The sequence below is a fragment of the Etheostoma spectabile genome, chromosome 20 (genome assembly GCF_008692095.1).
Source record: "Etheostoma spectabile isolate EspeVRDwgs_2016 chromosome 20, UIUC_Espe_1.0, whole genome shotgun sequence".
NCBI classification, from domain to species: domain Eukaryota; kingdom Metazoa; phylum Chordata; class Actinopteri; order Perciformes; family Percidae; genus Etheostoma; species Etheostoma spectabile.
The window spans coordinates 12,115,400-12,138,255 of NC_045752.1; the positions used below are offsets into that span (position 1 = coordinate 12,115,400).

A 22,856-nucleotide genomic window follows, 5' to 3' on the forward strand; every position below is an offset into this window, starting at 1 on the left:
GGGGGGGGGGGGGGGGGGGGGGGGGGGGGGGGGGGGGGGGGACCCTGTGTTGCCAAAATCCACTTGAATTGAGGATTCCAGTTTTAAGTCTGTGTGTTGGAACATATGGGCTGTCACTATCACAATGTTTTGTTAATATGCAGCAGATGTTATATGTAACATGTATAGGTGGAGTGATTTATCACTATATCACTCTGATAATGGACGAATGAATCCGCAGGTACAGTCTGGGAATACAGAAAACAACAACTAAAAATGACTGCAACTGCTGAAAATGCTTGTAGACTTTGCAGGCATGTCGGTCACTCCCTTAAATAGCAGAGTGGAAGAGAAGGAGGTTAAGATATCAGTTAAATGTTACCAGATGTTCTTTGTTGTTTTAATCGTTCTGCAAATACTAAGACGTTATGGCATTGATGGGCTTGAATTACCATCTGTAATTATGCAATCTCCAAGCATCATATGTTACATGTGTTACCATGTTGTACCATGAAATCCACTGTTATCATTTCAGTAAGGTAATTTTTTTTTGTATAATATCCAACCCATCCTTTATCTCCTAACTATATCTGGTGGTTCAGTGGACGAAAACAAGACAAGAAGATAGACAGTAAACTGCCACATGATATTTAACTTATTCCCTTTTCTTGTTTATTATTTCAGACTTGCACAGAGTAGATAACATTAATTATGCAAGCTTTGCATATGTCTCAGATTAAATAAATCAGTGGAGATGTTTCAGCGTGCAAGTGTCGATGCTGTAAAGGATCAGTGGGCTGCTGTGTGGGCGGTTTAACCAGAGGACAGATGAGTAGGTTTTTTTCTGTTTGCAGTGAATCAGCCTGCTATTAGTGGTACATGTGGGAGATCTGGCAGACAAGGTCGTGAAATAAAAGTTTCTTATATTTGAGGAGTGCATGAAATACTGGGCAAATGTTTTTGTTTCCATTACAGTTGAATTTTGAAGCTGCTTGGCATATAGTAACCCAGATATTAGCACATGGACAAAATATCTTGGGATAAAATGAAACTGAAATTTCAAAAGAGGAACATGAGCTGTCACCACTCCATGTTGATCTCAAGCCAAGTTTCCTGTCCTGGGAAAGTCCTTTCCTTCCTTATGAAAAGTTCCTGTATGCACGAGCGAGTCCGGTCTACGCACACTATTTTCTCACAATGCCTTACTCATAAGTATGGCATGAATTAATTCTTTCTCAGTAGCTTCACATGTGTCCATGACTGTGACAATTTCCCTAGATTACAAATGTCAACTTGCAACTTTTGTTCCTGACTCACGCTGAACATGAAGGCCAAATGTACTACTCCTAAAGAAAGTGTTGAAACTTGGTTTGCTGGCCACTGCTCTTATTAGCCTGAAAAGGGGGGGCAGGGATCATTCCCTCCATTTTGTGTTTAACACAGCTCTTTGAAGAGTATTGAGAAGGCCTATTGTAAAACACCATTGTTTGTCTGCTTGCTGCTACGGTAACACACTCACACTGGCAGCAGGGCTAAAATGCTGCAGTCAGAGCTGATAAATGCTTTGCCAGATTATGTGAGAAAAGAAGAAGCTTCATTTTACCTTGAATCTGTCGAGTGAATAGTAAAACAATTTGTCATATTTTTCCCAGTCATTACTTCTGTGAATTACCTTTTGAAAGAGAGAAATCCAAAATTGAATTTTTACTGTGTTTAGTTGACTGAGCTCCTAAAACACAAGAACCAAAACGAAGCGGAAAAGGCATGATTTCTGAGCAGGGCCCTACATTGTCTAGATGGTAAAATAGAGGACTTGTAAAAGCTATAATTCCTTCCAGGCTGGCACTGTGAACAGAGCATTGTTGTTTTTTTCATGCTCATCACTCAATGCTTCATCTGTATATCTTACGTCTGCCAAGTGTGAAATCAACAACAGGAGACAGAAGGACCACTCACGCTTGTTCTTTTATGCTGAACCACCTAATATCACAACTCCAGCCCAGAGAGGAAATATTTTTAGACTTCTGGAGAAGCATTCCCCTATTGGACTTCCCCTTATCCTGTGGATTTTTTTGAAGTGGGGACATGTTTATACTAGTAACACGCATTGCAGTGGATAGTTTTATGAGCTCGTGATTAAACAGGTTGGTAAAATAGGGGACTGTGCTGTAAAGTTATGACAGAAAAAGGGCACTTGTGGACTCAACGTGTGGAATCATGTCAATGTTAGATATGTTGGTATGATATTTGTGAAATGTTCCTCCTGCACACTTGCTTCTGTGTATTCGTTTTTCACAAGTGTGCATTGTGCATATTTCCAGTGTTTATTTCTCAGGAATGAGCTTAAAAATAGATGTATTTATATGGTAAAATGTGATACGCACTGTCCAGACAACATTGAACCCGGCTTTGCAGAGAGCTGACGAGTCTTTCTCTTTCAAGCAGGATTAAATAGGAATGTTGGGCGCTGGTGGTGACTGGACGGTTGACGTATCTTTTACTGTTCCACAAAAGTGCAGAGCTATCATTTCCTTTTCTGCTTTTCTTTCTGATAAGGCATTATTTTGGCCTGCTTCCTCTTGTGTGGATAGCAACGAAAACACTGTATACTGGGCAAAATCATTGGATATCGTTGCAAACAGACGCCATCTGCAGTCCAAACAAGCAAGCAAACAAACAAGAATTGTCTTTCTGAAAAATACACACTAACACTGAAAAAACTGAACATGATTCCCATCTCTCCTCCACAGCCATCATGTTGGGGAAGTCAGATGGGAAGAAGAAGTGGGAGGCAGTCAGGGGACGCCTGGGCTCCTCGCAGGACTCAGATACACAGCCAGAGGCCAACCTAGAAAGTGCCGATCCAGAGCTGTGTATCAGACTGCTGCAAGTTCCCACTGTGGTCAACTACTCCGGGCTAAGGCGTCGCCTGGAGGGCAGCGACCAGACGTGGATGGTCCAGTTCCTGGAGCTGAGTGGGTTGGATCTCCTCCTGGAGGCCCTGGACCGGCTCTCGGGCCGGGGATGCTCTCGCATTGCCGACGCCCTTCTGCAACTCACTTGTGTCAGCTGCGTCCGGGCAGTCATGAACTCCTCTGCAGGGATCCACTTCATTATAGACAATGAGGGATACATTCGGAAGCTCTCCCAAGGTTGACCACCCTTCATTTTTGTAAAGAATCATCCATGTGCTGCACTCATTTCCCCATGTAGCATGATTTTGTATGATTATGTCTCAGAGTAGTCTCACACATGAAAAGAGTGGCAGAGATGCTGCAGAAAAGACTTGAAGTATACTAAACAATTTGATCTAGATATTTAAATTAGCCTGTTCTTTCCAAAGAAAGCCATGTTTAAGGAACGGAGCTGCCACTTCTTTTCAGTATTTTGTGAAATTAACTCACATAAGTCTCTCTGACTCACTGTGTTGAGCTGAATTTTCAAGTTCCAGCTTTGTGTACGGAGGTGAATCATTAGGGGTTGCTTCGCAGTTTCACAGTGAGTTGTGAATATTGAATTTCCCCACCTTTGACACACACACACACACACACACACACACACACACACACACACACACTCACACACACACACGCATAGAAAACAAAAACAAAAAATCATGTTTGTACAGTACATCGCATTATCTTGATGTGGCAAAGTTCAAGTTAAGTGGCTGAAATAAAGCATCCTGCTTGGGTCTACAGTACACACAAAGGGGAAATAATGGAGATAGGGGGTTTTGCTTTAAGAGAAACTGATGGAATATATCAGCACTTGACATGTACTGATGTGTGTGATCATGATTCTCTGCAGCTTTGGACACTTCCAACACCATGGTGAAAATGCAGGTGTTTGAGCTACTTGCTGCCCTCAGCGTGTTCTCTACAGACGGTCATCGTCTGGCACTGGATGCCCTGGACCACTACAAGGCAAGTAGATGAACATGTAGAAGTCACCCTTAACACTTTTTTTGAAAAGTTAAGTTGTTGGGGTTTTTATCTCCCATGAAACTTCATCATCACTCTGAATGATGCATACCACAACATTACCCTCTAGTGGTAGGTTACATGCGCAGGCATCATAATCCTGTAAAATCTCAATGTTCCTCAATAAAGATGATGACTCAAACCGACTTTGATTTCCCCTTCAGGGCGTGAAGACGCAGCAGTATCGCTTCAGTGTGATCATGAACGAGCTGCAGGCCACAGATAACGTCCCTTACATGGTCACACTCCTCAGTGTCATCAACTCCCTCATCTTCGGGACAGATGACCTCAGGCAGAGAGATAAGATGAGAAAGCAGTTTATCGGTTGGTTTTCCATTCAGCTGCTACTTAACAATGAATCAGGAGTCTAGAGTCCCATCATAAATAAGGTCACACTCTGGTCTCCCTGAAAGTAAATGCAGATGGGAAAGCGGGCCATCAGCAGGAGCTCCATTACAAAGATCTCTGTCACTGGGTCTGTCTAAAAATAGGTCTAATGGCCTAATTTTCACTTTGACCAAACGCCTGAGAACTAAGCACACCTTACGTGTATACAGTGGGTTTTCATGTATTTTACACCATAACCAGTGACTATCAAAAGTTTCAATTTAGAGAAAATGTCATCACTAACTGTCATTAAATCACACTGACCTAATGAGATTTTGATGGAAGCTTTGTGCCATTTGAGTGAAAGTCATAGTCATAGTTTATTGTGGATTGTTCTTATGGCCGGTGGAGTATGTCCCAGCCTCGAACAAAACAGGATTAACCTTGCTTTGAGACTTTTCCTATGAGGCATCAGTGATAAGCACTGAGCTACAAAACTGCCTGTCGACCACTACAGTCAAGATTGTTTGACAAAAATGTCATATTTGCAGCTAAATAAACTATCCTAAATTCAGTAAAAATGTCGCCCACCACATTGGATCAATCAGCTATTTGTTTGGCCACTCCTCTTGTGTGATTGCTCACCTGTGACTTCCAGCCAATTCCTTCAAAAACTAACATATGCCACTGTGGAGAGATGTGTGACACGTTTGGGAGAAAAAATACTATTGATACTATAATATAATTATTGATATTTGTAATACTCTGGGCTGTGTTTTATTGTTGTCTTGCAGGGCTCCAGTTACTTGATATTCTGCCAAAGTTAAGGTGAGCCTTCCTTCTGTTGTTGACATTTAATTTAGTCAGTTTTCTTCAGTCTCTAAAGCAGATTTAATGCAACAAGTGAACTTCCAAGTTTCAGGTCATTTTAAAGTCCATAATCATGGATGATGCTATTTGTGTTGATTAATGACAGTAATTATAGGCCCTTGTCATTGCTTTTTAAAAACTGAAAATGGCATTTAAATGCAATGAAATGTCTCCACCAGTGACGTGTATGTGTGTGGTGTGCAGGGAGCAGGAGGATGAAGACTTGATCATTCAATGTGAAACTTTTGAAGAGACAATGGCTGAAGATGAGGACGAGCTGCTGCGGGTCTATGGGGGCATTGACATGAGTGATCACCTGGAGGTTTTCACTACACTCTTTAACAAGGTAACAAGGGCACATTTTTGTGGTGCTATACTTAAGTATGTAAACATGACAAACCCTCTTAATTTTTGCATGTGCAGGTGAGCAGCTCTCCAGCGTCTCTCCAGCTGCTGTCCATCCTGCAGACGTTATTGGTGCTGGGCCCCGGACGTTCGGACATCTGGCTGGCTCTAGAGACCATCACTAACAGAGCCATACTACTCGCCCAGGACTGTGAGTCAGCACTGAAGCAGCAATACTGCTAATGGCTAGCTAATGGCTTCCTCAGTGATTCATATGTGAAGTGGAGTGCTTCTCCAGGAAAAACCTATCACAGCCATGACACGGAAACAGCTGTTTACAGGGTGGCTGAAAGCTTTCATTTTAGTCGGAGAAGTATTTTCAAATGGGGTTTGTTCATATGTGTATTTGTGTGTTTGTTTGGCTTTGTGTTCCAGCTCAGATGGAGTCCTGTGAGAAGATCATGCAGCGGCTGATCTTCTCCAAAGGCAAGAGCTGCGACGATCATCATGAGGTGGACGGGCAGCTCGTGAAAGTAGATAAGGGCGTGCAAACTGATCTGGATCATCAGGAGAAAGAGAAAAGCATAACATCCTCTCTGAAGCCGATTTGTGCCTTTCCTCTACCTCCACCACCACCTCCTCTACCCCCTATGGCAGGTACCTTGCACCAACCTTTTAACCAGTGCCCACCTCCACCTCCTCCGCTACCTGGAGGGTTTGGTGGACCTCCTCCACCACCTCCCTTGCCTGGAATCCTGCCACCACCACCACCACCGTTGCCTGGCGGTCCAGGCATGCCTCCACCACCACCACCACCACCCCTGCCAGGAATGGGTGGCGGACCACCACTACCACCTCCCTTACCTGGCATGCCACCTCCACCTCCACCTCCACCAGGTTTGATAGTGGCTCAGAGTAGCCAGGCCTTGGGGTACGCTGCACCCACAAAGACGAGCCCATGCCCCACCCTGAGGATGAAAAAGCTCAACTGGCAGAAGCTCCGCACGGTTACTGGTGAGTGGATAAAACATTCTTGTGAAGGCTGAAATTATTTCAACGACAGTCTGTCATTTACATTACAAAGGCAGCAGCCCTAGCTGAATCTAATTTTGCGTGTCAAGCCAACTTTAAATATGCTAAATCACTTTTGCCTCCATCTGTCAAGATATTATCAAACCCTTCAGGCAATTTTGTATGTTTCTTTTAAATAGAACAACATTATGGGAAATGTGAGTGAGGACATTGGCACAAGCCACCTGTGTAGTTAATGGGGATGGAACATAACCATTATTACAAATTTGGGTGTTATTTAATGTGGATGTTGGCAGAGCTTTCCCCTGACTTTTGAGAGAGGGAACATCACTGTCAAATGAATTTTAGCCATGATAGGATGTTGATACAAAATGGAACCACATGAGCTCATAACAGGTTCCTCTTTTCCTGCTTGCACACAGATGGTAACTCCATGTGGTCCTCGGTTCAGAAAGCGCCTCATCCTCGGGAGCCGGACTACAGTAGTATCGAGCAGCTGTTCTGTCTCCCGGTGACTGAGCTCAAGGACAAGGGGGCAGCTGCTCCTGTCAAGAAGGAGCCCAAAGAGGTGTGCTTGGTCAACACTCGACACAGCTCCTCAGAGTTGTAGCACTCGGAACAAACGCACCTGATTTATCAAAGCTGAATAATTGATAATAAATAACTCTTTGTCCTATAGATTACATTCATTGATCCAAAGAAAAACTTGAATTTGAACATATTCCTAAAGCAGTTCAGATGGTAAGATGTTGCACATTAGACTTTTTAATTTTTTTTTTAATTTTTTTTTTTTATAAATGAGGTTTGTTCCATTTATCAGCTGAATATTTTTCATTTTCTCTATCCAGCACAAATGAGGACTTTGTAGCCATGATTCAGAATGGGGATCGTAGTAAGTTTGATGTAGAGGTGCTAAAACAGCTTCTTAAGCTCCTACCAGAGAAGCATGAGGTGTGTACTCTTTACCAATTCTCCATCTTTACCTAGAGACTTGTTTGCACTTGCATCTGCTATCAAGGGCCCACTTTGAAATTGCAAATGTTTGACTTACTGTCTTGGACTTTCACTTAGATTGAAAATTTGAAGTCTTTCCAAGGAGAAAAAGAAAAGTTGGCAAATGTTGACCGCTTCTACACGTCCCTCCTCACTGTGCCATGGTAACTTTTTTTTCTTTTCTTTTTTTTTTAAACCAGTTCTGTTTTTTTACTTTTAATTATATGCATGCTTCATATTCTCATACTTGGTACCATATTTACTTTTTGGCTTGTTTCCCCAGTTATCAGTTGAGGATTGAGTGCATGTTGCTCTGTGAGGAGACTTCATCAGTATTAGATATGCTCAAACCTAAAGTCAAGCTGGTGGAGGAGGCTTGCCAGTGTAAGTAAACCCTAGGCCTTCAGCTGAATTCACCTGCATGCAGTCTTCATTTTTTACACAGCATATACAATAGATGTATTAAATAAACTAACACCATGGAACAAATCTTTCAGCTCTCAGAACAAGCACGCTTGTGCCCAGTTTCTGCAGGCTCATCCTTGATGTTGGGAATTTTCTCAACTATGTAAGAACCTTTTTCTATCTAATTTATATTTTACTTTAAGATGACATCAGACAGAGCTTTCATTTTTAATCATTGGTCTACTTCCAGGGAAGTCACACAGGGAACGCCGAGGGGTTCAAACTCAGCTCTCTGCTCAAGCTTACAGAGACAAAGGCCAACAAGAGCCGCATTACGCTGCTTCATTACATCCTGGAGGTACACAAAGTGGCTCACAGCTGCCATAAGTATTTATTCTCTCTCTGTTCTGAACCCGTTTTAATTACACACTGCATGGCTTGTTTTGCAAAGAAAGCAGAGGCCAACCACCCGGAGCTGTTGACCCTGCCAGATGATCTAGAGATCTGTGAAAAAGCAGCAGGGTATAGAAACCTTTTTCACGTCTACTTTAGCTCACATTCTTCTTTTTTATTTTTATTTGTTCCTAGTGGATTTCTTTTCTAACTAAATGTTTTACACCTTGTCCTCAGAGTTAATCTGGACTCTGCTCAGTCAGAGGCCAGTGCCTTGCTAAAACGACTGAATGAAACAGCCAAGAAGGTTTCCAACTCTGTTGAAGAGATGAAGGCGCAATATGCTAAAGTTCTTGAGGTAAGATTTCAGTGTCTGCTTTGCAAATGGAGCCAAAATGTGAGAAGTCAATACTGTTTTGAAAGCTGGATCCAAATACCCCCCCATTTTCTATGGCAGGAAAGTCTGGAGGCATGTAAAGCTTTAAGTGAAAGGTTCACTGCGCTTGAGAAGAAGAGGAGTGAGCTGGCTGACTATCTATGTGAAGATGCCAATCAGTTGTCGCTTGATGAACTTTTTGGAACCATCAGGTCTTTCAGAGGACTATTTCTCAAGGCACTGAAGGTGTGTGTGGCTCTGTCTCGGGCTCTGTATCTGTGTGGCTCTATGTGACTTCTTTACTTTCACGTTAACAGGAAAACAAAACCAGAAGTGAGCAGGCAGCCAAGACTGAGAAGAGGAAGAAGCAGCTGGCTGAGGAGGAGTCAAAGAGACAGAAGGGAGAGAATGGAAAAATCAGTAAGTTGTGAACAGCCCTCCCTCCTTTCTGTCACTAAGAACTAGACATTCCTAACCGAAATATCATGTGTTTTAAGCTCTCTTTTTTTACCTCTTTGTTACCAGTCAAGAAAGGCTTTGTACCACAGAATGATGGCTGCATCATCGACCACCTCCTGGCGGATATCAGGAAAGGTTTCAGCCTAAGAAAGACCAGGCCAAGGTGCGATTCGGCAAGCCCCCCTTCTAGTGAAATGCGTAGGGATACCTGCCCATCTGGTAAGGACAAGAGACTGTGGCCTCCATCTGCAGTTCCTCGCCCCGCTCCTGAGTCACTTAACTGCGAGCCACAACACAGCCTTGCTGCTTTTATCATTTGTTTACATGCAGAGCAATTTTCTTTTTATGCAGTTTTGCTCACTGAAAAACAAATCACCCCATTTTTTTTTTTTTTATCTAAAAATGGTCTCAATACTACCTACTTCTCCCCCTCAGGATCAAGTGTGATGCCTGTAAACGAAAAAGCCGTAGAACTAGCCGCCATATCCGCATCCAGCAAACGTCAGACAGGGGGTCACCAGGCCAGCACAAGCGACGTGAACGGCTTCATCAGCCCATCAGAAGACACTCCGCCAGCACTCCAGAGTGGCATGCAAGACAGACCAGCTGTACCCCCCGAGGCACTCCCAGGAGAGCAAGCCATGACAATGCAGACACACCTGGAAAGATCTTTGTTGCTGCAGGAGGAGCAGCAACACTCAAAGAAATCTGCGTTATCACCCCAAGCTCTGACACAACCTCAGCCTCAAGTTAAAGCAGAACATCAACCATGTCTCCCCACAAATGGCTTTTCACTGGACTCAACTGAAACCAGCATCCTTAGCCCATCTTCCCTCTCTGATTCTGACCTGCTAGAGGCTGTGTTAGATGGCACTTCGAGCCTGGTGTCTGAGAAGCTGACGGCTGAGGAGCCAGCGGATATTAGCGTGAATGTTCAGATAAAGGAAAGTCCTTTACCTAATACAGACACAGTGACACAGAGTAGTGCAGGCAGTATAATGGGAGATGGGAAAGGTGAAACTAGTAATAAAATAAACTGCTTAGCAGAGACTGTAGGTCAAGAGGAGGGTCGAGAAGAGCGTAAATGCATTATTGTAGAAACGTCCGGGACTACACTTGCACTCGGCGAGGGCATCGAGGGGTGCGACGTCCCAGATGGACTGCAATCAGAAGATCCACCATCAGTGTCTGAAGTAGTGCCTCCATCCCTTAAGCCAGAACCAAAGAAAAAGCAGAGCTTCTATAAACGAAACAAGAAGAGTAATCAAGGTAACCAATCCATTAACTTAAATAAAGATCACGTTTGGAATGCTAGTCTTGTGATGTGTCTTAAAGGGAAATCCTTATTTATTTTTTTACTGCATTTAACGTTTTATATATTATGTATGGTCTATTTTTGTGTGTATTCATAAGTATTTTTTACATGACAACATCCGTTTTTATTAAAGAGTATGGATGCAATGTGCAGAACTTGATTTGCATATTTAATATGGATTTGAAGCTGTGGACAGTTTGTTTGAATGCTCTGATTTCCATTCTAACTCTCTGAAACACAAGGTAACAGTGGGAAAGGACACACTAAACATAAAAAAGGCTGTGTGTTGCAGTGAGGTACGTTAAATCGATGGGATGGAAAACTGTAAGCAGAAACATCACCCTAATGAACTCAATCACCATCGCAGCTTTGTCCTAAATAACACGTCATTTGTTGGTCTAACTGGAATCTGGATTTTTCATTTGTATCTGTTGTCCAGCTTTTAAGACTTTCTCTCTCTTTTTAACACTTTTCCTATCGGGCCCAACAACATTTGACCAAATGCACGTGTCTTGCTGTGATTCTAATGTTAATCACACCTGGTGAAAAACTAACCTTGAAAGTACCAATACTTACAGCAAATCCTTTTTTTTTTTTTTTTTTTAAATAAGTGGTTAAGTAGTCTTACATCACAGTTTGTGATTTCAAGCAGCCTTGCCGTTTGTGAAGTCATTGTGAAGTGAGTTATTTCATGAAAGCCGCCACTTTTTGTGTCTCTTCTTCCATATTTTCTTGTCCATTCCCCAAATCTGCAACTGGGACTGTTCAACCTATTAACAGTCTTGCGTGCTTCCTGTAAATTGTGCTTTGTTAATCTGACATTAATGAAAGTCGCTATATGTGATGCATTAAAGATGTTTTTCACCACTAAAAAAATCTTTTAAAATTTGAAAGCCGATGTAGTCATGTGTGTAAGTCATACAATCCTGTATAAATGTCTCTGCCAAATGCCTTGTGAGCCAATCATTTTATCCTGATGTAAATATAAAAAATACTTAAAGGTATAAAGTATTTTATTTGGATATATTTTAATTTCCTCAATTCATTTTAGTCTTTGTTTTATAGGTGATTCCAGAAAAAGGACATCAAGAGGAAAAAGGAAATGTTAATTTCATGCAGGAGTTGTGAACTGGAAGGACTACAGTATAATTCATTGTGTGAGACCAACCTGAGCAATGATTCCTTCAAAGGGACGCAGAAGTCTTAAGTCCAAGAAGGGTAAACACATTTAAGGCTGGGATCTTCACACCATGGATGTCAACATGTCACTTTATTTAAAGGAATGAGTTGTAGTTATTTTGTGTGTGTGTACATGAGTGGTTTGGATTCAAAACTATTCAAAAAGAGTTGATTTCTTATGTTTGGTACAATTGTAATATACGTTGAATGTTTTTGCTATATGCTCTATTTACATTTCAGCACCTGTAAAAAAAGACGCAATGCTGTTGGTGCAAGGTATTTAATTTAACAAAAAAACGCTTGAAAATCATGTCTTAATTTCTTCATATTATTCAAATGCTCTTTAATAGAATACTATAAGGGCGGAATATAATGGATTGTAACTTTTAATGTTAAATATATTTTAATAAAAGTGAATTTACTGTTCAACTGGGTTTTTTTTTTACCATCAACCTATTTACACAGATGGCGGTAATGAGGCAAACAATCAATTAGAAAAGCTCTATTGTGCAGTCTGCGTACGATAAATGTTACAATGGGCTTTTTAATAGATGGATCTACCTTCATTCATCCCTGTGAGTGCTGTGTAAAGACTGGTTGCTTTAACAGCCTTGGAGACAAGTCGCCCGAGCACAGCTACGCACTTCTGTGCGTCTGGCTCTGACATCATCGGCTATGAAGTTACAGATATGGCATTGCCCCTCTTGGAGACCGATTAGTCTGGAGAGGGAGAGCCTAAAGCCACCACCATCATGTCGCTCACCTGGTCAGCAAAAGACCACAAAAATATGAATCAACCCGCCGCGACCGGGCAGAAACGATCGCGCAACGACGCGGGGAACAAAGCGACGGTGGTGCTCGGTGCGCAGTGGGGAGACGAGGGCAAAGGAAAAGTTGTCGATTTGTTGGCGACTGAAGCTGACGTTGTCTGCAGATGTCAGGTAAATGTTTTGATCCGTGATTTCCGATGAGCATTCACAGGGGCGTGTCTTTGTATTGGTGCTGAATGCCGTTATCTGTCACTACTCTAACTGGCAGTTTGTTAAAGCGCAACAGGTGCTCGTTAAAACGCTCGTTCTTCTGTGATCTGGGGAATACCTAACAGAATAAGTCCAATAAGTGGAGACTTCCTGGACATTTTTATTTTGCTGAGCAATATTATTAGCTGGAAAACCTGTTTGACTAATATTTGAGTATGTACTGCAGTTTAATAATGGTGGACTTGAATGATGGGATAGGGGAATTGTGGCCATAAATCACAGATGCCAAATGTCTTTATCATTTTAGCATGTGCAAGTACAACTTCTAAGCCTGATTTCTCTCTTAAATCTTGTACCCACCTCTGGACATAGTGTTCTGACTGACTCCTTCCGCTGATGACAATGAGACTGAGTTTAGAATGCATTGAATTCATAATAAAAACAACTCCAGACGGATGAGTTTCTGCAACCCTCTGGTCAGAAATCAGAGGTCACTCCAGCATTGGGAGGCAGAGAAACCTGCCAATAGTTGGTGTGTGTGTGTGTGTGTGTGTGTGTGTGTGTGTGTGTGTGTGTGTGTGTGTGTGTGTGTGTGTGTGTGTGTGTGTGTGTGTGTGTGTGTGTTTTGAAGGCTTGAGGGCCCTACCCACCGGACTAGAGAGAGGTCACATTCTCAGGGTGGCTTGATATGTGAGAAGGCCAGGACTTAGCCAGGGGGAACAGAGTGGCGAATCCACCAGCACCAGCCAAGTCTATTAAAATAGGTGCTGGTAAAGCTCTGTGAATTGGGAAAAGGGTGGCTTATCATAGTCTTACAAAAGTAAGATGAGACGTGTATGTGGCTGAATCTTTTGTGGCGGTCTTGAATGTTAAGGTCATACTGTATTTGATTATATCGTCAGCAAAACATTGACAGTATAAACTTAGCATATCACAATATGAACCCTGCTTTGATTGATAGGGGGGCAACAATGCAGGCCACACAGTGGTAGTGGACGGCAAGGAGTACGACTTTCACCTTCTCCCCAGTGGAATCATCAACTCCAAAAGCATATCACTCATCGGTATTGGCTTTAATATTCAGCTTTATTGAGACAACATGATGAAAAATATTAGTGCAGTTGAGTCTACATATTCCTCTTCCTTGCTCTTGTAGGCAATGGAGTGGTTATACATCTACCCGGCCTGTTTGAAGAAGGCGATAAAAATGAAAAGAAAGGTATTTAAAAAAATAATGAACTCCACACTTAATGCACTAGTGTAAATTAACATTAGTGTCTACTCACGCTAGATGTAATATGTATTTTCTAACCAGGTCTGAAAGGCTGGGAGAAGAGACTAATTGTCTCAGACAGAGCTCACCTTGGTATGTACAGTATAATCAATTGTTTACAGAGGTTTACTTCATTAAAATAAGTACAGCCTAAGCGTGCGAGGCCTTGTTTGCTTTCCCTCCGCAGTGTTTGATTTCCACCAGGTTGTCGATGGCTTACAGGAAACTGAGAGACAAGCACAAGAAGGAAAGAAGTAAGGATAGGGGAGGACAGCCCTGCCAACATTTTGCCAAAAGATGCTATGCCACAGTATATTACAGTCAGAACACATTCATCTACTTTAATTCCATTCATTTTTTTTACATCACTTACTTTGGCTTTTGTTTCATCATAACAGCATTGGAACAACCAAGAAGGGCATTGGACCTGCATACTCCAGCAAAGCATCTCGCACCGGCCTACGTGTGTGTGACCTCCTGGGAGACTTTAAGGACTTCTCTATGAGGTAGGTATCATGGGACTATGCCCAACACTGAGACCAATACTGTAACATGCAGTTGTGACATGATTTATGATTTCTTTTCAGATTCAAGAACCTTGTCCACCAGTTTCAATCCATGTATCCAGCCTTGACAGTTGATGTTGAGGACCAACTGAAAAAACTCAAGGTAGGTATTAATGAAACAGTGAGGAATTGTTGTCATAACCTCCATTAAACTATATATATTTCTGTTTTCCCTGTTTGGCACAGGAATACGCTGAGAGATTGCGGCCGATGGTGAGAGACGGGGTCTATTACATGTATGAAGCTCTTCATGGATCTCCAAAAAAAATCTTGGTTGAAGGGGCCAATGCGGCTCTCCTCGACATAGACTTTGGTACGGTCAGCAGCAATAAAAATAGATTTTTTAAAAGCATGTGTTTTTGTTCATGGATCTGAGAAGGAGTCAGTGCTATAGTGACCTTTCCATTTTTCTCTTCAGGCACATATCCTTTTGTGACATCATCAAACTGCACTGTGGGAGGGGCATGCACTGGACTTGGCATCCCCCCGTTGAATATTGGTGATGTCTTTGGTGTATCAAAGGCCTACACTACCAGAGTGGGAATTGGAGCCTTCCCAACAGAACAACTCAATGTAAAAGATTGATGTTACTTAAGGAAAATACTAAGATTACTGGACATGTAGACGTTGTCGCGTCTTTGCAGTCTTGGCCTTCATATTGTATGAAGAACAGACACATGACGTGTTATGTAACTCACTGATGTTGAACGTGACATGTACAGTTTGTTTGGGATCATGCACACAGGCAGCAGGGCCTGTGGAGAAGAGGGGGGACTGGGTGTTCCCTGGTCGAGTGCAGCTGTCAGACTTTGTGAGAGACGGACTCAAACACTCCTTACCTCCTATTCCGGTCTCACATTCACACAGGGATAAATTTAGGACCAGGGTCCGGGTTCAGGATATATTTACTGTGTGAGACAGAGTTATATTACTTGTCACGGGAGCTGAGCATAGGGACATAGGTCAAGATGTTAAAAGTCAATCTCCCCAGCCCACGTAATGTTTTATTGTATTCAGCTGTGTTTATAACTAGTGCAGTGATTGCATATTTATAGGTGTCTGTAGAATTTAAGTTCCTGAATAATAAAGTAACATGTAGGGCTGTTTTTCCCCACTGTTTACCACAGGCAGTAGGAGAGCTGCTGCAGACCAGGGGTCATGAGGTGGGTGTAACCACAGGAAGAAAGCGGCGTTGCGGCTGGTTGGATCTTGTCATTATCAGATACGCTCATATGATTAATGGCTTCACTGCGTGAGTGGCTAGAACAGTTTAAGCAAATCACCAGGTGTTTTATGGTTGTTATATTTGAATATTTAAGCACATTTACCCTTAAAGCATTCTTTTTTTTCCTCCACCGTAATATAATCATAAATCACATCATAATGATGATAAACAGCACATGTTAAACCCTATGCATATTTACTGTCCAACAGCATTGCTTTGACAAAACTGGACATTCTGGATGTGCTGGATGAAATTAAAGTTGGCGTCGCCTACAAACTCAACGGAAAAAGAATTCCCCATTTCCCAGGTAATGCAATAACAACAAAAAGCCATAAGACCCACAAACTCATCTGCTTTCTTTGATGACAGATAACGTTTAGTTAAGATTGGTATATTTTTTTTTGAATCCATAGCAAACATGGACGTTTTGCACAAAGTGGAGGTTGAGTATGAGACCTTCCCTGGTTGGAAGACGGACACGTCTGCAGCCAGGAAGTGGAACGACCTCCCAGCCAAGGCGCAAAACTACATCCGCTTCATTGAGAACCACATTGGTGTTCCCAGTATGTTTGACACAAAATAAACTTACAAATCTGAATTTTACTTTGCAGAGCACACAAATGAATACAAAAGAATTCAAAAGAATGTTCCCTAAAGGCCTCCAAATCAATATAAATAGTAATGCAGAAACTGCATACATCCCATCAGGTGGCACGGTGTATTAAAAAATAACCTTTTACCCATATGGATAGATATTACTTCTAAAGTTTTAGCAACTTTTTTAATCTTTCTCTCTCTTTTTTTGTCTCTCTTTAGTCAAATGGGTTGGCGTTGGAAAATCCAGAGAGTGCATGATCCAGATGTTCTAAAGGGAAACCTCATCCCTTCTTGATGGAAGCATTGACGATGTGGCATCTTTTCATCATCTAAAATGATTTTCTCCTCATTAGTTAATAAACACCTTTAAGCAGTGTTGGCTATGGTTGTTTTGTTGCAGTCGAATATTCTTATTCTATTTTATTACAATTATTTGATTGATTTATTAGGTAAGTTAATCTATAGCTGTATCCTAAATTAAACCAGCACAAATGCTTTCAAATAAATGTTAATAGATCCATTGGAAAAAATATCTGTTAATATAAAACCGTAAACCACACACTGTTAGAGTTGTGTGTATAGACACCGATTTTCAGCTATTTATTCTTCTTTATTTAAGCCAGGATATACAGAATGTGCGGCAGCCCGTGAAGGCAGCACGGTGGTCAATTTAGAACCAAACATCACGTGACAGCAGAGCAGTTGTCGGATAGGCTCTGAGCTTTCATGTGACAATAAAGGATGTGTGTGATTGGCCCCTTGCTGTCTCCATTGCAATTTTCCCGCAACAAACAAGTGTGAAATCCGTAGGACCACAGCGGGACTTTTTATCTGAGAAAATGACGAAACGCGCTTGTCCTTTTCCGGAAACCTTCTCTTCCCAATACAAAATACATGTTGGACAACAGGAGCTGAATAATTATGGTGTGTTTGGCAACAAATACAGGCAAGAAATCTACGGTAAGTAGGCTACGCTAATGCTAACTTTTGCTAACGTTAGTTGTGTTTGCTTGCGTTGCAGTCGTTGGCTACAACCCACTCTGATACAACCATAACACGGGTGCTGTGGTCACTTTTTGGTGCATTTGTTTAATGTGCCTATAAAGATTAGTACTTTACTATACTTAGTGTATTACCTTTAGTGTATGGCCTATTAGTAGGGCCTTTTGGCATTAAAAAAAGACTTACGGTAAGACTTCTTGGTTTAGTCGCCATACCGTTAAACAACCAACGTAATTTGTTTCTTACAGCAAAGACAAAGAACTTGCTCTTCAGTGGTGCGAAGTCTGTGGTGGGTAAAATATGGTCTGGAGAGGAGACATGCACCGACCCGCGGCCCATTGGACTTTCTGAGACACCTGCATGCAGCCAGACACTGCTGAGAGGACAGACACTGATTGGAAATGATGGAAGATTGACAAGAGCAGACGCTACACAAGGTGAGCCTGAACTGATAGGCAGGTGAAAGGATGACGTAAGTTACACTATAGATATATTTTGAGAAAAATATATGTTGTCAAACTCTGGAATGGCAAGACAGCATGACAAATCTTTTCTGATGTGTCAAATAAAAGGATGCATGTGGCCTCTTCAGCAATCACTGTAGCCAGCCAAGCATTCATCCATCTATTTCAAGAATAGTATAGAGGGAAATTATTTGGTACACCTGTCAAGCTGCCCATTAAAGCAAATATCTAAACAGCCAATCACGTGGCAGCAACTCAATGCCTTTTAAGGCATGTAGACATGATCAGGATGACCTGTTGGAAGTTCCAACCAAGCATTAGAACGGGGTAGAAGGGTGACTTAAGGTACTTTGAACTTGAAGATGGTAGGGTCAGACTTTGGTGTAACTATGAAAGCATGGATCCATCCCGCCTTGTATTAACGGTTCAGGCTGCTGGGTCATGTGTGGGCGGGATGTTTTCGTTTTAGGCCCCTTTCTGCCAATTGAGCATTGTTTAAACACCACAGCCTACCTGAGTATTATTAGTGACCATATCCATCCGTTTATGACCACAGTGCATCTTCTAATAGCTACTTCCAGCAAGATAATGTGTTAGAAAGCTTAAATCATCTCAAACTGTTTTCTTGAACATGACAATGAGTTCACTGTACAAACGTATTCAAATAGGTACCCCACTGTAAAAAGTTATTATTAATCCCACTGGCTTTCTTTGTAAGATCTGCCCTGCATAGCAACCAAGCGCTAGGATTGGCCAGACATCTATGCTTGTGCAACATACCGGAACCTGAATTGTTCAGGTCCTGTCCTCTGACCAATGGGCTCTCCCTCGCATAACCACTCGAGGTCAATGTCTAACCTCAACCAATCGGGCTGCTTTGCAGAGCGGGTCATGGTAGTGTAATGTTATATGGTAATGTGCAAAATCCATTTGGACAAGATCCACAGTCTATGACAGGGCAGACAGTAGTCATTGAAATATAACATTGGTGGGATTGACACGAAAATAGTCTAAAATGATGTAAGAACAGTGACATCTAGTGATGTAGGCAAAGCAGTACCATGGTCCTCCAAAGCATACTAAAGGCAATCAATAGGGCAGACATGTCATAGTAGGAAAAGCACAGGTGTATTAAAAACCATTTTACGATGGCTGCATTCCACTTTGGAGAGGCCCTAGTATTGTGCATGCCGATGCACTGCAATAGCTTGAGCCATCGTTAAGGTTATCAATTTCAGCTGTGCTTTTCCTACTATGACAGGTCAACATGTCTCCTGTCAAAAAGGTCTATAAATGTGGATCCTTTAGAGTACCTGAAGCACTCACTAAAGATAGGTTCACATTTGATCAAATCTTAAACAATTTCAACCTGTACCTATTTTCCTATGTTTTTGTGTCTGTGACTCATGGAAACAACAATCTCAGTCCAGTATTAAGCAAGCTTGGTGCAGTGGCAAAACAAGCTATAATGTAATTTAATAGGGCAATTGTCCAGCTTGTATTTACCTTCACAAAAGTGCTCATTTTGCCACCGAAAGTCAGATTTACATTCTAAGTGACTGATGACATTACAAAAAGTATTCCTTCAGAGAGACCTTTAAAACCTCTTTGAGACATTTCTGTTTTAACCAGAAACGGCTCTAAGGTTGCTAGAACTAAACCCACCAGACTCTATTCCCAAAAAAAAAAAAGCGTATGTAAAGCCAACATTTTCACATGTAAATCAATAAACTGTTTATTTCAACCAAAGCTACAGTTGTGATGGACCCAAAACGTCTTGTCATAGTTTTATTTTGTTTCGGTCGACTTTAAGTGTATTTTACGATGCTATAATTACTGTTTATTTACATGGAGTCTGGTGGGATTAGCAAATGTAATTTCATGGGCCTCCTTAGAAATTGTTTCCATAATGTTGTCAGATACTTATTGATCTGAGCCTGTTTGTTACAAAACAAAGCACTTTTGTGAATGTAAACACATGTTGGACAATTGCCCATTAATATACATTGTAGCTTGTTTCACTGCCGACTTAATACTGGACCACTTTCAAAGATTATTCCCCTTAGTCACTTAGACACAAACATAGGATAATAAGGTTGATTTAAAAAAAACTATAGTTACCCTTTAATGACCACCTAAATACATGCTGAATTTCATGTGGTCAGATTTCCCTATTTTACTCGGTAATAAGGCTCTGACGCACAATCATTGGGTACTGAGGGCCGCAAAGCACACACACACAGTTTGTTTATCAGAACTGGAGCGAAGAGGGATCACTTCTCAACTGCAATTACAGGATCTTTTTTTGTCTTTTAGAGTACAAGAGGTCACTATACTCAAAGGCCAAAAGCGGATGATTAGTTCAGTTCATATGTTTCACCAGCAGGTGTCAGGGTTGTCACACATTTGGATGCTCGGTTTGGTTACTTTTTTTTTTAAGCCAAATACTCACCTGGTGTGCTGTATGGATGTGTGCTTTTATCTAGGTGCACCAGGGGCTCCTACAGGCTGCTGTGTGTGTCAGAAGAGCCAGGGGTCCAGGACACTATGCTCCCAATGTGACCGTCTAGCCTGTTCCTCCTGTACTCGGCAGTGCTCCAGCTGCTCCAGCCTCTGCTGCTCTGTCTGCACCATCGTAGAGTAAGTCCAAATTTGATTTCCTTTTCTATTAGTTCACTCACATACTAAGGCAAAGACATTGTGCCTTTGTACACTATACAATACAGCGGACACATTGTACACTACGTTAGTGTTATTGGCTAATTGTGACAGTGGCATTTTGTAATTTTTTTTTTTTTAAAGCTATAACTAGGGCAACACGATATGACCTAAAATCCAAATCACGATTTAATTGCACATTCTACCTTGATAACGATAAATTAAACGATAATTAATAACATTCTAAATTATTTTTTCTGAAGCCCAAATGTTTCCAGACAACAACACTGCAGGGTTTTTTGGGCATAAGTTGCTCAGTTGACTCTGACTTGGTGTTTGAGTTATCCTCCATTATGCTTTCCATGCGGCTGTCATGTACGTTTAGCAGCTTCAGAATTTCGATGTCAATACATTTTTATTTTTTTTTGATTAATCTTCAAGCCCTGGATAAAACTGTCATATTAGTCATTTATATTTTAAAAACTAGGCATGTCGGCAAAGCTTTCTCTTCCAGACTTGCATTTGTGTTGTTGTGTCATTAAAATGCAATATCTATCAGCTAATGAAGGCAGGAACATATTGGTCTTAATGACTTTTCAGTGCATCCCTATCTAAAATTCAGCTGCATGTTTTTTCTTTTCTAGTCTTTGTAAAGTATCCTTAGATCCCTTTTAAACTCGGACATTGTGTGGTTCATCAGGTGTCACTTGAAAAATCCCCTTTTCTTTTGTTAAAGACATGCTTATCAGATTTGGGGTGCAAGCTCTTTCTAACCTGTTATGGGAAAACCATGACCACACTCAACCCGGAACCTTGTTGGGTTCCGGTCAGTTTAGTTATTGGTGCAGCATGTGTGTTCCTTTTGAAATCGTTTGCCTTGCTTTAAACATCACATTTTGTGGCTGCAGCTAAGGTGATGGAGCAGGTCAGTCATTAGGCTTCATTCAGACTAACCATCGGTGAATGTGAATTCTTGGGAATGTGAATGCAGCCTTATTAAGAATTGGTTCAATATCCTTTCCACTTCATGTTTAAACAAGACACTGAAACTCAAACTGCTCACAATTTCATTAGTATGGTGAGAAAGATGTTTTTGAGAAGTATTTGCTAAATAAATGTAATGTTTTCTCTTTAATCCACAGTTACAGCGGACAATATGATGAAGTACTGTGCTGCAGTTGCTCGACGTAAAGTGACCAACGGAGTGATCAGGAGTTTATCCTCTAACATATGTAGTTGCCTCACATGATATTCCTAAGAATGCATTTTATACCTATGATTTCTTTCTTTTATGTAATCCAAATGTTTTCTTGTATATATGTATTGCATTCCAAAAGTGACTGAAATAAACTTAAACAATTTTGTATACAGTTGAATGTTGTGATCTGTAGGGGCACAGTAAGGTAATTGTTGATTAATGCAGGTAACAAAATTGGATGTTTAAAGGGGGGGGGTATCAGCCAATTAGCTTGAAGTTACCCAACCAACCGACATCAGCAGGTGGCAGCACACTTCAAGGAATCAGCTGAGGGATGAGTCGTTTTCAGACTGGGACATGTTCAGGGTAATGCATAAACCCTGCTTCCTCGCTGGATGAACACAGTTATTGCCCCGCTAAAGAAGCATACTTTCACCAATCTGGTTAAATGTGAAAGTTTTGCCTGGCAATAAATTATATTCCAATTCAGCATGTCACAACTGACCTTGAGAATCTGCTATCACATGTATTTATTAAAAAAGACCCAGAGGTTGAACTGTAGCAGGGTTTCTGTTTGGCCACAATTATCCCTTCTGGATGTGACCTTGAGGGGCAGTCATCACTTTGTGTTGGCTCCAGCACTGATGACTGCTGTCAGGGTCAGGTATTGTACACTGTGATTACTTGTTCTTGGTGGCAGATGTCCTGAACACTGCTTTTATAGAAATCAATCGCATGACATTGTGTTAAAGATGTTTGATTGGATGAGTGCATTTCCTGGAGCTTACGGCAAGTGAGCCTATGAGCTGTTGAGTCACATCCAGTGCTCAGCAGGCCAGTTGTGGCTCCGGTCTTTGGGGAGCTCTGCAGTTGGTGTTCGAGGGCACCGCTTGATTTCTGGCTGAATGAACAGACAGCTGCTGGCGGGTGAGGCGTCAAGTTGTCTGCACATTTCATGATAAATCTTTAAGGAACTCACAAGTGGACATTAAACACTAGTACAGAAGACTTTTTGCTTTGAAGATAAAAAAATCATGAAAATCTAGGTAGATGTCTATTATTCTAAAGCTAGAGGATGTGGTTTGGGCCTTTTTTATAATGAAATCAACAAGTAACCCACAGCATTTCCAACACGTGTATTATACTTATATTTTGAAATTACTATTGAAGGTTTGAAATGATTTACTGTTTCTGACTTAATTCAGAATTCTAAGATGTGCAGCCGATAACTTCGAGG

At 41.5% G+C, this 22,856-nt stretch overlaps 3 protein-coding genes across 11 annotated transcripts in view; all 3 read left to right on the top strand.

Annotated features, from left to right (window-relative positions):
- LOC116670565 (inverted formin-2) overlaps positions 1-11,912 on the top strand; it is a 12,516-nt gene extending 604 nt beyond the window's left edge. Inside the window, exons 1-22 of one of the 9 annotated variants that reach the window (XM_032501139.1) lie at positions 2,735-3,131; positions 3,790-3,905; positions 4,127-4,286; positions 5,084-5,117; positions 5,364-5,505; positions 5,583-5,715; positions 5,940-6,518; positions 6,959-7,104; positions 7,216-7,277; positions 7,385-7,487; positions 7,608-7,693; positions 7,813-7,913; positions 8,027-8,097; positions 8,185-8,292; positions 8,386-8,456; positions 8,565-8,685; positions 8,785-8,949; positions 9,021-9,123; positions 9,229-9,381; positions 9,598-10,431; positions 10,720-10,773; positions 11,543-11,912. In XM_032501139.1, the coding sequence (XP_032357030.1) occupies positions 2,735-3,131; positions 3,790-3,905; positions 4,127-4,286; positions 5,084-5,117; positions 5,364-5,505; positions 5,583-5,715; positions 5,940-6,518; positions 6,959-7,104; positions 7,216-7,277; positions 7,385-7,487; positions 7,608-7,693; positions 7,813-7,913; positions 8,027-8,097; positions 8,185-8,292; positions 8,386-8,456; positions 8,565-8,685; positions 8,785-8,949; positions 9,021-9,123; positions 9,229-9,381; positions 9,598-10,431; positions 10,720-10,772 (3,738 nt within the window). In that variant the 3' untranslated portion in view covers position 10,773; positions 11,543-11,912. The other 8 variants (XR_004327055.1, XR_004327056.1, XM_032501140.1 and 5 more) reach the window with 8 other exon arrangements.
- Positions 11,913-12,325: 413 nt separating this feature from the next.
- On the top strand, positions 12,326-16,660 carry adss1 (adenylosuccinate synthase 1). Its single transcript, XM_032500784.1, has 13 exons — positions 12,326-12,597; positions 13,598-13,700; positions 13,793-13,855; positions 13,952-14,002; positions 14,097-14,163; positions 14,308-14,415; positions 14,497-14,578; positions 14,662-14,788; positions 14,894-15,048; positions 15,603-15,727; positions 15,910-16,007; positions 16,114-16,263; positions 16,517-16,660. The coding sequence occupies exons 1-13, from the start codon at positions 12,409-12,411 to the stop codon at positions 16,567-16,569; spliced, it is 1,371 nt and encodes a 456-aa protein (XP_032356675.1). The 5' UTR covers positions 12,326-12,408; the 3' UTR covers positions 16,570-16,660.
- Positions 16,661-17,007: 347 nt separating this feature from the next.
- Positions 17,008-21,794, top strand: siva1 (SIVA1, apoptosis-inducing factor). Its single transcript, XM_032500786.1, has 4 exons — positions 17,008-17,257; positions 17,548-17,736; positions 20,250-20,403; positions 21,564-21,794. The coding sequence occupies exons 1-4, from the start codon at positions 17,137-17,139 to the stop codon at positions 21,610-21,612; spliced, it is 513 nt and encodes a 170-aa protein (XP_032356677.1). The 5' UTR covers positions 17,008-17,136; the 3' UTR covers positions 21,613-21,794.
- Positions 21,795-22,856: the final 1,062 nt, after the last annotated feature.

Bases quoted from the DNA above. Each gene is read 5' to 3' on its own strand.
- adss1 (XM_032500784.1), top strand. From the start codon at position 12,409: ATGTCGCTCACCTGGTCAGCAAAAGACCACAAAAATATGAATCAACCC. The intron at 14,164-14,307 runs GTAAGGATAGGG...TCATCATAACAG, and splicing joins CAAGCACAAGAAGGAAAGAA to CATTGGAACAACCAAGAAGG. The intron at 16,008-16,113 runs GTAATGCAATAA...TTGAATCCATAG, and splicing joins AAGAATTCCCCATTTCCCAG to CAAACATGGACGTTTTGCAC.
- siva1 (XM_032500786.1), top strand. From the start codon at position 17,137: ATGACGAAACGCGCTTGTCCTTTTCCGGAAACCTTCTCTTCCCAATAC. The intron at 17,258-17,547 runs GTAAGTAGGCTA...TGTTTCTTACAG, and splicing joins ATACAGGCAAGAAATCTACG to CAAAGACAAAGAACTTGCTC. The intron at 20,404-21,563 runs GTAAGTCCAAAT...TTTAATCCACAG, and splicing joins TCTGTCTGCACCATCGTAGA to TTACAGCGGACAATATGATG.